The sequence below is a fragment of the Phoenix dactylifera genome, unplaced genomic scaffold (genome assembly GCF_009389715.1).
Source record: "Phoenix dactylifera cultivar Barhee BC4 unplaced genomic scaffold, palm_55x_up_171113_PBpolish2nd_filt_p 000064F, whole genome shotgun sequence".
Lineage (NCBI taxonomy): Eukaryota > Viridiplantae > Streptophyta > Magnoliopsida > Arecales > Arecaceae > Phoenix > Phoenix dactylifera.
In genome coordinates this window covers 688687-705008 of record NW_024067673.1, presented here as the reverse complement: position 1 = coordinate 705008, position 16322 = coordinate 688687, and the positions used below count along the sequence as shown (strand labels likewise).

The following is a 16322-nucleotide window of genomic DNA, read 5'->3' as shown; positions in this document are numbered from 1 at the left end:
ATTGTCCTCATCCAATTATGGATTTGGCTTCATGCAGGAGAATTCTGTTGTATAATTCATAAGCAGTCTTTCTGATCTTATTGCTTTCAGCACCTTGTAGATTGAGAGTTGGCTGATTGCTAGGTATACAGAAAGTATTGTATTCAAAAGCTAACATTGCATAAAATTAGATATGATAATTTGATACCTATTTGCCTAAGGACGGTGCAACAGCTGAAAAGAAGAATGATCTGCATCATTACTAGAGTATCTGGGCTAATCATGCTTATAGCTGCTGTAATCAAATTGTGGTCGCATCTCATGATCTCAACCATCTCATGGTAGATGCACAGAACAAAGCACTGCTTGATTAACTATCATACATTGATTTCACTATCGACTTTCTTTTTTTTGGTTCCGATTTGTACCACTTGACATTCGCTTCATTTTTCAGAATCCTACGAGGAGCCTTGGAAGAATGTTGTTTGTGACCACCATGGTTATTCTATTGATTACTGAAAACAGCACATGGGATGTAGACTGTTGCAGTAGACTATTGACACATCAACAATTTTTCCAGATATGTAAAATATTCTTGAGTCTTTACAAATTTTTCATGAGTCGAATGTCCCTTAAAGCTAATTAATTTTTTGTGTTAGCTAGAAATTACCGGTGATTTATGATTATGATTAATATATTTGCAAATTGTTTGTGTCTCATTCAAAGAGTACTTGTTGGTTACAAATTGGTGATATTGTTGTTGTTTGCTATATTTGTTACTCTTGTTTGTCTCAAGCTTCACATGAACAAGTATAATATATATGCTGCTTCAACATATTTTGTTTTTGTTTTCTGAATACTTGAATTCTTTTCGGATCTTTGCCTTCAGCTAAATTATTTTTGAATCTTGGACCGGCAATATTATGTTTGCAAAGGCTGCATGGTTGAGTTCTTGATTTATCAAGATGTTCTGCTACCAAAGACATGTGGTTCCTATTGTTTTTCTTTTCAACATGAATATAGCAAACAATCTACTAATGTAAAATATCTATGTATGTATGTATATGTATGTATGTATGTATATATATCTATTATAATTCAAGTTGGAACCTATCTTTTGTTCGAATTCAAGTAGTGATTGACTCAAGCTTGACACAATCTTGATAGATGTCAACTTGATTTAAGGTTATCAAGCTGATTGAAATAAGTTTACAAAATAATAAATGAACCAAGTTTCATTTCAAACTTAGGCTAAATTAGATCCGGACACAATCAACTCGCATCAGTCATATGTCTAGCATATTGTTGACCAAGCCATGTTCCTATCAGGTAGTCCAAATGGCTTGATTATGCCGTTTGCAATTGTTTTTGTGCTTCCCTATTCATTTCTGCACCATATTTTCAATAAACGCACCATCATATTCACACTAACATATGAAACAAAAGAAAAATAAAAGGTGTTGCAACGCGGAATGATAGCCATCCATAAGATAACTCCTTTTTTTTCGTTGAATAAATCAAAGCAGATGCATCATTTGAAGCCTCTGCTAATACGTATTTGCAACCAGTACTTGTGTCATGTACTCAGTAGACAGCCGGTACTATATTGCTTCCTCATGGCTTAAAATAAGGGCAATTGAGCGTCACCATTAGCGAACCCTGTCGAAAGGTACTAATCTCGTCATTTCATCCACACTCTGTCCCTTCCGTATATCCACAAATTTCCCATGGATGTCAGTTAACACATAAAACAAACGTTACACGTACATGCATACCATTCCACTTCCGTTTCCTAGAAGTAAAAGGATTAGTTTAAAGCAATGGAGTATGGCTTCACACATGATCACATCATCGGCCGACCTCCACTCCAGAATCCCAGAAGATAACCCCTGCAAGAAGACGCCACCACCAATTTAAATAAGGATAGGCTAGAAGGGGCAGTGGAGCCATAACCATATCCTTGACTCCAAGCCTCACGACAGGTCATTAAAGGAAAGGCATGACATAGGCTTAACAAGCTCTTTTATATTCCTTGTAGCTGGCCTCTTTTGATGGCAACCTTTCCGACAAGGAAAGTCTTGATGATAGTCCCCTAGGGAGAATCTCTCATTTAAAAATGATACAGTTTATGCTCAACCCAGGTACTCTGAGAAGCATCCTTTTCTGAGAAGGGAAGTCCTGAAGTTGGTCCCTTGCTTAAACAGAGAAGATTAGGGAGAATCTCTCATTTAAAAATGATATAGTTTATACTCAACATAATCTACTATGAGAAACATCCAAGTACCGAACTCCATCCATCACATTGTTATTTGGGACCCACCCAATGTGGTTCCCTGTCAGTGAGAAAGAGTGGGATTGGGTTTTTTTAGAAGTGGGTACAAAATTATCACTATCTGACAAGCGTGTGGTGGGAGTATCAGGCAGCATGAGCATGGCTTATTTTAAGTGCGAGCACCTCTCTTTTCATCCACTAATATAGTTTATCATTGTGGTAGAAAAGATTGATATAGTATACGGTTAGAGGAGAGTGAACTACAATATTAAGGTTAAAGATCTCATGGACCCTGCAAACCCAACAGCAAAATCTCAGAATCATCGTCTAAATCATGTGCCCGCAATAGGATGAGAAAACATGGAGGCAAAGATCTGAACAACAGACCCCTAAAAGCCCAACAAGTTAAACTTCATCAACTTGCATACCCAGAGATTAGAACTTCCAAAGCATCATTAAACTAATAAAAGCAGCTGCTGATGCAGGCAGATAACACGCAGTTTTCACTTTCCATGTGGACAAGAATCGCATGACACTCCATCAATCCCAATACCAAAAGCAACAATTAATACACCATCCATTAAAATAATAACGTTAAATAACATTTAAAAACAGCTTAACAAGACTGACATAGTATACAGGCAGCAAATAAATGAAAACGAGATGGAAAGAATGATTAGTTTAAACATGAACGAAAGCTTAACAGCAGGAGAAAGATGAATCCAATGGCCAATATCATTCCTAATATCCCCGTGCATTATTAGACCAGCAACTAGGAAATTAGTTTCAAACTTAAAGCCCATAATTAAGACCAACAACAACAAAGAAGACAAACCTCATATCAAATATCCATTAAAGAAAAGTAGGGGGGGGGAGAAAAACTGAAGGTCTTCATTCCTCTCGCATATCTACTGTCTCCTCTCCTCTGCCATGCATCACTCGATTTTCTCCCAGTAGATCTAAAAACGGAATCTAACAAGACAGGTCAAAAAACCACCGAGTTTCACTGCTAAGTGCTAACAACAACATTTTTCTGGAAGAAAAAGGTGACTAACAAGATTAAAAACAAGAACAGCAGCTGCAACATGTTTCATGACTCTCCCTAGCTAGTTTCTCTTCAAAGACCGCTGCATCTCGTTAAGGTTCAAGAGGAAGGAGAACCGTTCACAGCTAAATTGTTGCCGCCCCTAGTGTCGCCGCCGCTGCCAAGGCCATTCCCCTCGTCGCCGCCATCTCCGCCGCCGCCGCCGCCGCTGCCGCCACTGCCGCTGCCGCCCATCTCACTTCTCCTCGATGAGGGGCTGCCAAGATATGCGTGCTTGTTGTTATGCATCCACACCCTGAATACTCCCCTCTCGACGCCGACTTGCCGGCAGAATTCCTCGACGACCGCCTCGTCCTTCTTCTGCATCCTCCACCCTAGCCGCGCCGACATCTCCTGCATCCTCTCCTTCTGCTCCCCGCTGAATTTCGTTCTGAACCTCTTCCTCGGCATCGCCCCCGCCGCCGCATACGGCGGCGCCAACGCCTGAAAGCCCCCCGGAGACGCCGTTATGGGGGCGGCCATGGTTTGGGTGGACCCAGGCACGTCACTGCCGGCGCCGGCGCCGCTGAGGGCGAGGAGCATGTGGGGAGCGGAGGAGTAGGGGGGCGGGGAACCGGAGCTCCGGAGGCGGCGGCGGAGGCGCCGCTCCCTGTCGTCGTCCTGCGACTCCTCCTCCTCCTCGTCGTCGTCGTCTGGGTCGGTGTCGTCGTGGCGGAAGCGGGCGTCGAGGGGGAGGCGGCGGTGGAAGTTGCGGTGGCAGCCGCAGGCGGCGCAGGTGAGGGAGGTGGGGACGGCTGGGTCGGCGGAGGGGGAAGCCATGAACTCGCAGCAGCCGTCGACGGCGTGCCCGCCTAGGCTGGCGGCGTGGTTCCGGAGGCACTCTCGGTACTGGTGGTGGCCGTCCGCCGCCGGCGCCGGGGGGCGAGGAAGTTGCTTCTTTAGAGTGCCGTTGGGGAAGGAAACGGGCTTTTGGGTGTCCAGGTCGAAGCTTTTCGTGACGGAATCCATAATTGTTTCTTAGAGAATTAGTAGAGAGATAAAGAAAGAGTTCAGAGATTAGGAACGGTCGGAAGGTGGATGGCAACGAGGAAGAAAGGAGGAGAGAGAACAAATAAAATATGTGAGAAAGAGAGAGAGAGAGAGAGAGAGAGAGGCGAAGTTGAGCTGGGAAGGGAGTCCTTGGGTTGCCTCGGTGAGCCTATAGCGGTGATGATAAGAAAAGAGCACGTAAGGGGATTAAAAAGCCCAAGGAAAAAAGAAATTAAAAAAAAAAAAAAAGAGATATGTGAGAGAGAGAGAGAGAGAGAGAGAGAGAGAGAGAGAGGTGGAGGAGCGTACAAGTGTCACGGACTCTAAGCATGCATTTAATTTTTGTTGAACAAGGAATTTACTATGGTTATTTATTTATGTGTTGAACTTTTTGATGAGAATTTAAAGTGGCTGTAGTAAATGTCTTTCATTGTTGAGCGAAAGTTAGAGTAAATGCATTTCATAGTTATTTTTTTCCCTTGTTTTTTATCTGGTTAGATTTCTGCCGTACAATGGGTGGAATTTTTCAAGGTATTCTTGTTGCAGTGAAATGCATCGAAAGAAAAGTAGTGAAAAGTAAAATTACTTTTGTAAGAATGTTGAGAATTAATGGTAAACTTTCAAAAATTCTTACTTTTGAAAAAATAATTTATTTTGCATATTTCTATAATTATATATCTTAAAAATGATGATAATAAATATTAGTAAATTATTTAGCACTTGGGTAGGATACTTTTCACATTTTTTATTTTTTTATTCTTGATCTGTAAAGCCTCGAGTCTACGAGTATTAAATTGGTATGCAAGTTCGGCCGCGGTGGGTATTAGATAACAGATGTGAATTAGACTCTTCAAACTTTAAAAAAATAGTTTATGTAGTGTATAGTGAAAATCAAGATATTCAAAACATTTTTTAACTTTATAAGTAAATATTTAAATTCATTTTTGTGTTTAATTTTGGTTTATGGAGAAAGTTTTTAATTAATTTTTATTAAATGGGATAAGAGGAAGAAACATAGGCTTCCTCTATTTTTAAGGAAAGGCATTTAATTTATTTCGAAAAAAAAAATAGAAGGGAATGTTCTTGATTTCTCCTATCTACATTTCATATAGTGTCTCTTTTTGCGAGAGGAATTTCATGAATGGAGTCCTAATAAAAATAATAATTCTATATTAAAAAGAGAAAAAATAATATTAATTGAGAATTCTCGGTGGCCATACTCTTCCATTTTAAAGTCCAAACTCTAGATTTAGGTCTAGACTAGTGCAAGTCAAGTTACTAACCTAGATAAATATAACAGAGGCGAAACATCACCCTTTTGTTTTAAAAAGAAGTGAAACCATCCATAGTCCTCTCCAAGAATTATTAAAATTTTAAAACTAATTTAGTTCGATTTGAACAAAAAGATCCAATAGTTTATCCCACAACTTTTGGACCAAATTTTTCTTATATTATATTTAGAGACAAAAAATGAAGAGACATATCTCTCCTTCTCAATGGATTCCTAAGTGATTGTCCTTCTTTATAAATAAATGAAGTGATCAGGGTTGAATTAACAAAGATAAATCTCACTTTCACAAAGATGCTATGGAAACTGTTTTTTACTTTAAATTATTCCACTGTTTTCTTTTTGGGTTGAAAATTCTCTCTTTCATTCTTACCTTCCCCTCTCTAGTTTACTAACATTTTACCTATTTAGAATTTCAATCCACCACCAAAATCTCTTGGCTTGTATGGTCCCTAATCAAATGTACTATCTTTTTATCAAAATGTGTACATGAAAACCTCTATTAAAAGCCTCTCACCTTTTGATTTTTTATCTGTAAATCAAAATTTTTACAGTTGGATTTGATTTTTAGTTTTATTTAACTAGTTGGCCATATTTGCCTCCCTCTCTCTGCTTAGATCTGCAACTATTGTGAGAATTTTTCACATTCATGAGGATCCTATCCTTTCACCTATCTTGACATGAAATTGTGGAATATCGTGTAGCTTGTAGAGACTATGGGGGTCATGCCTTTCCACGATACTAAGCTTTCCAGGGCTGCTAGGAGTTCAGGAATATCATGACAGATCTACAAACAGTAATATCAACAAGTTAGGGAGGGGGTTAAAAAAAAAAGAGAGAGAGAAAAGTCAAAAAACAGAAGAAAAAGACTTGTCCTTGAACATGCGTGGTGTTAGCTAGGCATGGCATACCCGAGATTTTGTTCATAAAGGAGCTTTACTTGGTGATGAAGGTATATTTTGTTCTCTGACATGAATGATGGGTTCAAGTATCCTTTTGGCAATGAGGTCGATCCAGGTCGATCTCAACCCATGAGCCACAAGTCTCATCCCTTTGCCTACAAACCTGCATAAATTGACATCAATTCTCCTCTTCTTCAAGGTACAGCTCAGTAATTCATTTATGATACCATAATGCCAAAGTAAAGGAGAGCAGGCTTTTTGGTCCTGTTACGGTTACTATTAGAAACACTTCCACCACTTTTGATGGGGATGACAATTTACTCCGCATCGAATATCCGATCTAACCCATTTTAAATAAAGCGAATTTTTATAACAACCCAAGACCTCATCCAAAATAGCTAGCTAAAAAATATTAGAATTTCTTGATTCGATATAAGTATCCAAGATCTACCTAGTGAATAACCAATGTAGGACTAAACACATGCCTGCATAAATCCTCACATACTCCTTCCATTTAAGCTCTGACGTATCCGTCAAGCTAAATGTTCAAATCCAATCACATCTAATCAAAGCACTATGATCAGTCTGTTGTAGCCCCAATAAATCTATATTGCAGTGTTCCCTAATCCACATAGGTTATGGGTTAGATCCGCTCTGATACCAATTGTAACAACCCAGGATCTCATGCAAAATGGCTAACCAAAAGGAATTATTTGGGTTTCTTAATTCTGCATAAGTATCCAAGATCTATCCAGCAAATAACCAATATGCGTTTATATACATGCTCGCACGGACTTGCAATGGATCTGAAGCGGGTATAGATAATGATAAAAGTAGCTCTGAATCCGATTTGTATATATATATATATATATATATATATATATATATATATATATATATATATATATATATAATTAATTTATTTTTGTAACTTCATCCGATCCATGGCGGGTATAGGTAATGGTACGAGACCCCGGAACAATTTGGTCCGGGTGCATGATGCCTGCGCGCAGGATAAGGCCAAGCTGGTTTATGATGCAACCCTTGGATTGCATCATGTGTTCCAGGCTGTTGTTAGGAAGTTCCTCCTGGGCAAACCCTCCACAGCTTATCATGCTCAGCACCTAAATCTCACAATGATGGGTCCTGCCCAGCCCAGTCTGCACGCAGGCAAGGGTCAACAAAAAATCCGTCGTTCGGTGAAATGCTTTGAGCAATTAAGCTATAATTATTGTGTACTGCAATTCATTAATGGATACGTCGATGTAGAGTGATTGTTCTTGCAGGTAAAGTAGGTCATCATGAATCTTCATTCCTTTCAGATGTTTGGCAGTCTGACATCTTGTAAGATTAAATTCCATAGATTCATGTGTTGTTGCGTCAAAATTCTGTCTATCGGACATTCTTGTTAACTTCTGCGGAGCTGATTATTATCACAAGTTACTGTGATATATAGCTCCATTAACTGTTGTCAGGTATAGATTAGGAATCATACAGATTCTGCAGTTTTTTGAACAAAATATTAATACCTGTAGTTTCCTTAATTCTAAGAATCAGTTATCAGACGTGGAAACTTGTTGACCAGCTTTGCCACCCTTTTATAAGTTCCATATAACATCTGTTTCAGACTCAGATTTGTTTCCTTACAACCTTAAAATATCCAGTCCTGTTTTGTTTGATATCCAGAAGTTGTTTCATCGTTCGTTCCTTCTTTCTCTTGGACGGCCGATCATGCGATAGAGTGTTCTCTTCTTTCAGAAATAGGGAGGAGTGTTCATCTTCATTGGAAGATGAAGTGAAAACTGAAAACAGAGGTTAAAAGGGATGAGCTCTGTAGGAGATGAGGTATCAAAATACCAAAACAGAAAAATAATATAGGAGGATTACAGAATACCCAAAAGCAACTGGAGAAACACATTGATAAGAGAGAAATAAGACTGCGGTAATAACATCATTCCAGGCATAAACCTGATATCCTCGTTTATAAGCAGAGAGATACGACCACCCAGCTAGCATTCATGAGATAAAGATACAGCTTGTCAACCTCAAAATATCCTTTTTTTTTCTTCACCCGCTAATGAGATAAGGAATTGCGTGTTGCAATAGCGGTTGAGGGCTCTTGCATTGCTGCCTGATGATCGCTTCGGCATCTGTGAAGGTATGACGAATCAAAAAGTTTGGAGTGCTTTGAGATCTATACAGAGCATGATCGAAAGAAGACCAATCTTTTTTTTTTTCTTTTCATGCCAAGGTACAACAGGCCCTGCTTCTACAAGAAGCTTGACCTGTTCAAGAAATCATAACAGTCGGGCACTCCAAAATATCATCCCTGAAAAATGGTTCCCTCAACCTAATCTGCAACAATTCCACAGCTGGAATGACACAGCTGGAATGTCGAGAATTTCCAGGTCTTTTGAGGATTTTCTTTTCAAGAACTCCCAAGTACAGACAGTACTAGTCTTTCAAGTCTTGTTTTTGATAATTCCTCCTGGTCTATGGAACTGGTCTTAATACCAAAAGTAGGATTTTGAAGAGTCATTGTGCAAAAATGTGGAAAGCAATTCAGTCCATTCATCCCCCCACCACCACCCCCCCCCCCCACAAAAAAAAAAAAACCCAACCACCAAAAAAAGAGTCAAGGCATAAGCAAATTTTTGTGTGATCAACAATTTTTGTCATTACGAAATAAAATTTAAGGTAGCAGACTTTCTCACGTACAGCGAGCAGCAGAACAAAGAAACTACAAATGTCAAGAATTACAGAAATCTCCCAAGCTTAGAGGATTCAGTCGATAAAAGATTAAGCTCAAAAACAAGAATAATCAACTAATTCACCGATGAATTGCTCTCGAAGTTTGAACAAGACAAATACCAGGCATAAGTTGCAGGCTTCAACAGCTAAATTCTTGACATCTATTACAAAAGTGAAAGAAAAAAACTTAGGAGAAAGATGAAAAATTGTCATGGATCAGAGAATATATGTTCAAATACCATAAACATATAATAAGATCTCTGATTTCAATCACAATTTTAAGACTATTGATGATGGTCAAGCTACATCACATGAATGCCGTTAATGCATCTCCAAATACCACCTTAATTGAACTTATCTATGAGTTCATTGATGCGCTCTTCACGATTGCCTGAATCACCACCATCCTTGTGGGGTTTTTTCTTCAACTGCAGACGTCTCTCAGGGGCTTTAAGCTTAAATGGCCACAGGAATTTGGTCACCTCTTTAAAATGTGATCCCACCGTAGCAATCTCATGCACGATATCTTCAATACAGATGATGCCATACTTTCCAAGTGCCTGCATTACGCAGCAAAACAATTTGTAAGTATTTATTATTCCTAAATTAAAGCAGGAAACAGATGATGTGGGGCGTATCATCTTCAATGGAGAATAGGCAGCTTTAACACATTCATCGCTACCAAGTTTACTCGAGGCATAAAAATTGAATTTATATTTGTTTTCCCATTCAAAAAATGCAGGTCAGAATCAATGTTAACATCGTAGGTGCTCAGGTCAAGTCAGACTTGTCAAGTCACATGTAGCTGCAATGAGAAAAATACTTGTCCAAACCCATAGGAAGGGGGGACGACCCACCGAATTCACATCCGATCAGGTGGTGACTGTTTTCCACACTGTCTTGAATTGTGGTGCATGAGAAGTATCCAAGCATGTTAAGGTAGAGAGAGGAAACGGCCAAGGTACAGCATGATGTTATTTCTGTGTTATGACTGAGATGCAGTATAAGCCACTTAGACAAGGCTTATGACTAGGAAATCTTTCAGCATTTGAACTTTGACTTCGAGGAATTACAATGCTACCAGAAATTTCAATGCGAATCTTGTTCTTGTCCTTCCAAATAAAATTTTAAATATTTGTACAGTCAAAAATTAACAATGCGAAGCAACATGAAATGAATTATTGTTGTGATGGTTTCCGTTCCTAACCCATAGTCACAGTAAATTTACAGACCATGCATTAAAAAGTAAAACAGAAAATAAGTTATGTGGCAGGTGAAAGATTATACAGAATGCAGGAGACTATACCTGCTCAATAACATTGTTATTTGTGAGAGGAACCCTCTGCTTATCTATCATTCCACAGCCCTTCTTGTAGATCAGCTCCCTCACACTCTTCAAGTTAGGATAGCTGCGATCACATAAAATTTAAAATGAACATAAGAGAAAACAAGAACTATGGTACAATAATGAAGAACATATCAGATTTCTTACCCATAGGTGATAAATGGCTCTACACTGAGTAACATTTTCAAAGTCGCTTCACTGGCCTTCACAAATACACCACTTAAAAAATGTCTCAACCTCAACAAGTCCAAGATTTTTCGGGTTCTAGGATGCATGTCCCTTGAGCTGAATATTATCACAAAAAAGAGGGAGAAAACCGATTTAGCAGAGACAAACATGTCAAAATCAGCTTTGAACAAGAGAATTTGCAAAATAAGAGGTATTATGACATCCCCAACTCACCCACGAATACAAATAACAAAAAGTAACTCAGATTTAAGACTGTCAGAAGCCAATTTCCGCAGCTTCAGTCTTTGTTTCATCCGAATGTGGTCCAATTCCTGGAAAATGAGTGAGAAAATCAGTAAAAAAAATTCCAAATTTAATTATTTACAAAATTCAGATGCCAAACGTACAACAAAAAAAAAATCTTTGCATTGACAAGAAATGAACATGTCATCTAATTTATATGGCCTAGGTTTACCAATGAGGTAAGTATCTATGATATTAAAGTTACAGATGTTACGCAAAAAGAATTCAAATATTTTGTTTCCAATTTTCTTTATGGTGGTTGGACTTTTGTTACATAAACTGTACTTCTATATATTTTTTTAAATTATTCACAAAAAAATTTAGGTCATTATATATATATATATATATATATATATATATATCAAAATGAAAATCAGGAACCAAAGAAGACTGAAGAATTATAAACAAAGGAAAATAATAAACAAACTTACAAAATGTTGATGAAAGTATGCAAGAATGGATAATAAGCAACAAGTAGAGAAATCTTAATAGGCCAAACCGAGCACCAGCAATATTGCAGCCATAATTAATGCAATATGCTTACTTTATCACGGTATTCCTTGACAAACTCCTCGGGCCTTTTGATTGCGAGTTTCAAGTCCCTTTTGTTTCTTTTCTTTCGTGCTTCCAATTGCTCCCTCCTCTTGATAGCCCATTCTTCATTGTTTTTCCTCTTCTTTAGCACCGTCTCATGGACATAAGTGAGGGGCTGTGGCTCCTCTTCCGCCATGAAAACCTGATAACCTTCAGAGCAGCTTCAACAAAGAATCCACTCACAGTTAATACTAACCTATAACGCAAGAAATATACAGGAAAAGAAGAGAGGATGATCGGATTCGTTAACCAAATAGAATACTTTCGCTACAAATCAAATCAAGTAAAAGATGCAAATTTTTACCGCTTGATAGATGAGTAAATTTGGGAAGAAACTCAAAAATTTACATACTATATCATCATATAGTTTGAAATCATTGACGAAATAAAAAAAAAGTGATTTTGAGCACAGATGACATAATTCCAGCTCTCAAAAGTCTATAAGTTAGGGCAATAGAGATGAAGCCCCGTTCCAAAAGTAATATAAGTGAGCTATGATTCACAGAAGAAGGGAAAAGAGGGGGAACGAGCAGGTGAGGACGAGAGTACCGGCAATCGGCAGAGGGAGGCAATGGCCGGCTCCGGTCTTCGACGGAGGGGCGACGGCCGGAGGGAGGCCTTCGGCGGTTCGGCAGCCGGGGGAAGAGAGGGAGAGATGGAGAAAGGAAAGAACGAAAGAGCCCGGGCGCTCTAGGGTTTCTCTTCTTTTAATTAGGGTTTTCATCTGGTGATCTCCCGCTCCCAGCCGTTGGATCTTGAAATCGTTAGCTTAGGCCCAATTTATACTCCGTCTGTTTTATTTGGGATAAAATCAGGCCCAACGAGGCCCATTGACGGTCAGGGCTGAAATTGTCAGCCGGCCCAATTCTGCTTACACGTGGTTTTTATTTGTAGGAGAAATGAAACTAATTAACTCACTATATCATGGTAATTTTAATTAAATTTTGTGATTATGATATGAGATAATGCTTTTCTTTTACTAATTAGCAGTGTCTACTAGTTGAACTTGAACCAAATTTTATTTATAAATTTGGGAAGAAACTCAAAAAATTACATACTATATCATCATATAGTTTGAAATCATTGACGAAATATAAAAAAAAAGTGATTTTGAGCACAAATGACATAATTCGAGCTCTCAAAAGTCTATAAGTTAGGGCAATAGAGATGAAGCCCCGTTCCAAAAGTAATATAAACGAGCTATGATTCACAGAAGAAGGGAAAAGAGGGGGAACGAGCGGGTGAGGACGAGAGTACCAGCAATCGGCAGAGGGAGGCAATGGCCAGCTCCGGTCTTCGACAGAGGGGCGACGGCTTCTCTAGAGAAGCTTTTGTGAGGTATGTAAAGCACATAGCTCATTCATGCCTTCATTATGAGTATACAGAATCATTAGCAAGGTTCCACAAGTTTAGATACACTAAAATAGATTTTAGAAAGGCAGAAGAGCAGCTAATCAATGGTACAAAATAAAGCCCTGAGCTTTGAGAATTAGAGGCATTGATTAGCTGATCAGTAGTATAAACAAATTTATGATGCATTAAAAAAAAAAGTGTCATGCAATATAACCAACTTAGTTGCAAAAAAAAACTTGGGAAACAAGTTTGGAGAGGGGGAGGGGAGAGGAAGGGAGGGAATATCTCTCCCCTCAATAAACAAAAGAATATGACCCTTTATCAATTGCATGAGGACTTGAGCATGAAAACTTTGATCTGGGGGAATCTGTTATCGTACCCTCATAGGAACTGAATGCAAAATTATGGTAAACTAGCAATACAAAAGCTGAAGCATAGATCTTCCTGCAAAGTGAACCTTTTTTGTTTACATCTCAGCTCACAAGTTCAATTCTCTCTAATAAACAAAGATGCCACCTTACCAAGGTAACAATCCCAGTGCGCACTTAATAAAGCTTACAACTATAACAAAATACAGAACTACATTCATTGGACATAGAGAATCAACTACCTTGATGGGCTTATCAGGGACATCTCGAAAATGCAAGATTAAGCAGGGAGACTAAATAAATTATAATTTTATCAACTAAGCTGCTTATTAGGACAATTTCGTCTCCATACGCAGCCTGATTTCGACCATGTCAAGTTGCCAACCTTTCCACTCTACCAGCACTCAAACTCTCGACAGCCCCATCAATTAAATCACTAAGACAGCTTAGAATACTTCCAGGTAAATGATAAAAATTAGAAATAAGAAATTAAAAAAAAAGGTCCTATTGAAGAAGATCAGACTCCATCAGATCTATGAATAAAACACAAAAGAAGAAGATACTAACAGAAAAATAACCAAACAAACTTACAGTTTCTCATCGTCATCGATCTCAAGCTTCTTCTGGCACCCAGTGGTAGGATTCGCTACATTGAACTGCAAGATTAGGGGGGAAATCAACAAAAAGTGGATCAGACAGTACAAAATGAAGCGGAAATGATCCAAAACAACCAACACCGATAAAAAGAGACCACAAAATCGATGAAAAATCGCAAATTTTAGCCAAATATTCAAGGATTTGAACCAGTACCTTCATCTTGGATCGAGTTTCCCTTGCACCAGGGCTATCGAAGGAGAAGAACGCGAGAGCAAGCCACGGCTGCTAGGTTTTCCTCTGGGACTTTGGGCGCTTCTGGCTGCGTCTTATATTGGGACCGGGAGGGTTAGGATTTGGTTATGTGCCAATGATCTTAACCGTTCACTCTTAGACGGATTGGGTGATCTGTGCCGTTCGATTGCTACCACAGATTAGAACTCGAGCCAGTTTACCGGAAGCCTGTCGGAGAGCGAGCCTAATCCAGACATTAGTGGTTGGGTTATAATCAGATCTTAATCACACGCTCCAAATGCATGCTTGGATTGAATCCAAACCCGTTTTAGTTGCCCGTCAACTTAAGAACCCAAAATATCATAATTAAAAATATTAAATAAATTTAAAAAAGCAAAAATTTATAAAATAGAAAAATATAAAGAATTGCAATGATATTTTCAATCAAACTTTTTTATTATTTATATAGGAAAATAATAAATTTCATGTCACTATACATTTTTCAAAAATGATCCAATACATTTATTCATTAGACTTTATATAGCCCTCTCCATCACAAAAAATAAACAAAATTATATTGCCAGGCCTCACCATCCCAATATATGCAAATGTTTTATCCAAATTCTAAATCCAAAACATGATTGATTATGAATTACAAACATCATAAGAATCATAATTTTGCAAACACCATCAAGATACAGTACTTTCCTACTTAACGAGATTACCGTGGTGACCAAGTAAATAGTTGGCTGATAACCCTAATTCAAGGCTGCCGGAGCTAAGATAGCTATACTCTGTTTCATAAGTCGATACATAATTTGATGAGGAAACAGATTTGAGATAATAATACCTCACCATATTACAAAATTGATTAGTGTACGAAAAATATACTTTGCAAATTTAAAAAATGAAGCTTTTTATGGCACCTAAGAAGTTCCAAATGGTCTCGAGGAAGAAAGCTCAGTGGTTAATTTTGGATATGAAAAATGCTGAATTAAATTGAGAAGAGTTGAACAACCCTAAAGAATCAGGGATGGTAGTTGGTACCGGTTTAGGAAGCTGGTTTGGTGGTGGATCGTAAGTGAATTTTTTGGTAGTAACCCTCAAAGTAAGGGCTATCCATCTATTTTCGTGAGAATTTCTTAAAACTTGAACAGTGAGTCAGAACATCAATCTTACTCCCATTCCCATCAAATCTTATGTCAAAAAATGTAAATATAGCCCAAAAAATATAACGGATGAGGAAATTTATGCCAATTCCGAAAGTAGGGTAAATCTCAACATTATCTATTTCCAACATATTCAAATTGACAACAACAACGACATTAACCTTGTTTGGGGAGCTGTTGGCAGTAGAGCTTTTGGAAGTAGAGCTTTTATAAAAAGCTATTTGCTGTTTGGTAACTACATTTTTAAAGTGCTGTGACACTTTAACATATGTTTGGTAAACAAACTGAAAAAGTATTTTTGTATGACAAGATTATCATAAAGAATATTGCATAGTATTATATAATAGGGCATAATAAAATATAACATATATTAATATATAAATATATGATATAGTATAATATTACTGTAATGTAATATAATTTTATTATAATATAGTTATATAACATTGTATACTATAGCATAATAATATAGTATTAAATTATTTAATGTTGCTGGTGGTCCAAACCGAGAACGATTGACACGACGGTGTGAACGGGGTTCCGCCTGAGTTGTCTTGGTTGGTGCTGGTTGCGCTCCACCTTCCGCCAAGGAACCTGCAAACAAGCCTTGCACCACCACCAGGGTGGTGATGGCCCTCCGACGGTCAAGTCAGAGGAGATTGGAGGAGGAGAGATGATAATCACAAGTGGGAGAGAGTGCTCTGGGAGGTATTGCTTACCCCCCCCCTTCTCCCCCCAGCCGCATATATACCTGGCTGGGAGGTCTCTCAGGGGGGTTTGTCGTCGTGGGGCACGATAGAATGGCCACTGACATGGCCGTTACGGGGCGTCGTGGAGCAGCGCTGGGTACGGTCATGGCAGGGCGTAGTGGAGCTCCGCTTTGTACGGTTGATACAGGAGATCGTGGGCAGCATCGGGTACAGCCGTT

General features: G+C 38.5%; 2 protein-coding genes across 4 annotated transcripts; both read right to left on the bottom strand.

The window, feature by feature from the left end:
• Positions 1–2968: 2968 nt before the first annotated feature.
• LOC120104650 (zinc-finger homeodomain protein 9-like) lies at positions 2969–4517 on the bottom strand. Its single transcript, XM_039116144.1, has one exon. It carries the CDS (start codon positions 4302–4304, stop codon positions 3396–3398), a length of 909 nt encoding a protein of 302 aa, XP_038972072.1. The 5' UTR covers positions 4305–4517; the 3' UTR covers positions 2969–3395.
• Positions 4518–9314: 4797 nt separating this feature from the next.
• LOC103697086 (60S ribosomal protein L7-2-like) lies at positions 9315–14324 on the bottom strand. 3 transcript variants are annotated; one of them, XM_008778866.4, is made up of 8 exons: positions 14208–14299; positions 13989–14053; positions 12934–13042; positions 11627–11837; positions 11014–11111; positions 10759–10896; positions 10573–10675; positions 9315–9826 (listed from the first exon to the last, which is right to left on the bottom strand). In XM_008778866.4, exons 4-8 carry the CDS (start codon positions 11810–11812, stop codon positions 9611–9613), a joined length of 741 nt encoding a protein of 246 aa, XP_008777088.1. In that variant the 5' UTR covers positions 11813–11837; positions 12934–13042; positions 13989–14053; positions 14208–14299; the 3' UTR covers positions 9315–9610. The 3 variants fall into 3 exon arrangements, with proteins under 3 accessions (XP_008777088.1, XP_008777087.1, XP_008777089.1); XM_008778865.4 differs by lacking the exon at positions 12934–13042 and having other exon boundaries at positions 14208–14324; XM_008778867.4 differs by lacking the exons at positions 12934–13042; positions 13989–14053; positions 14208–14299 and adding an exon at positions 12226–12500.
• Positions 14325–16322: the final 1998 nt, after the last annotated feature.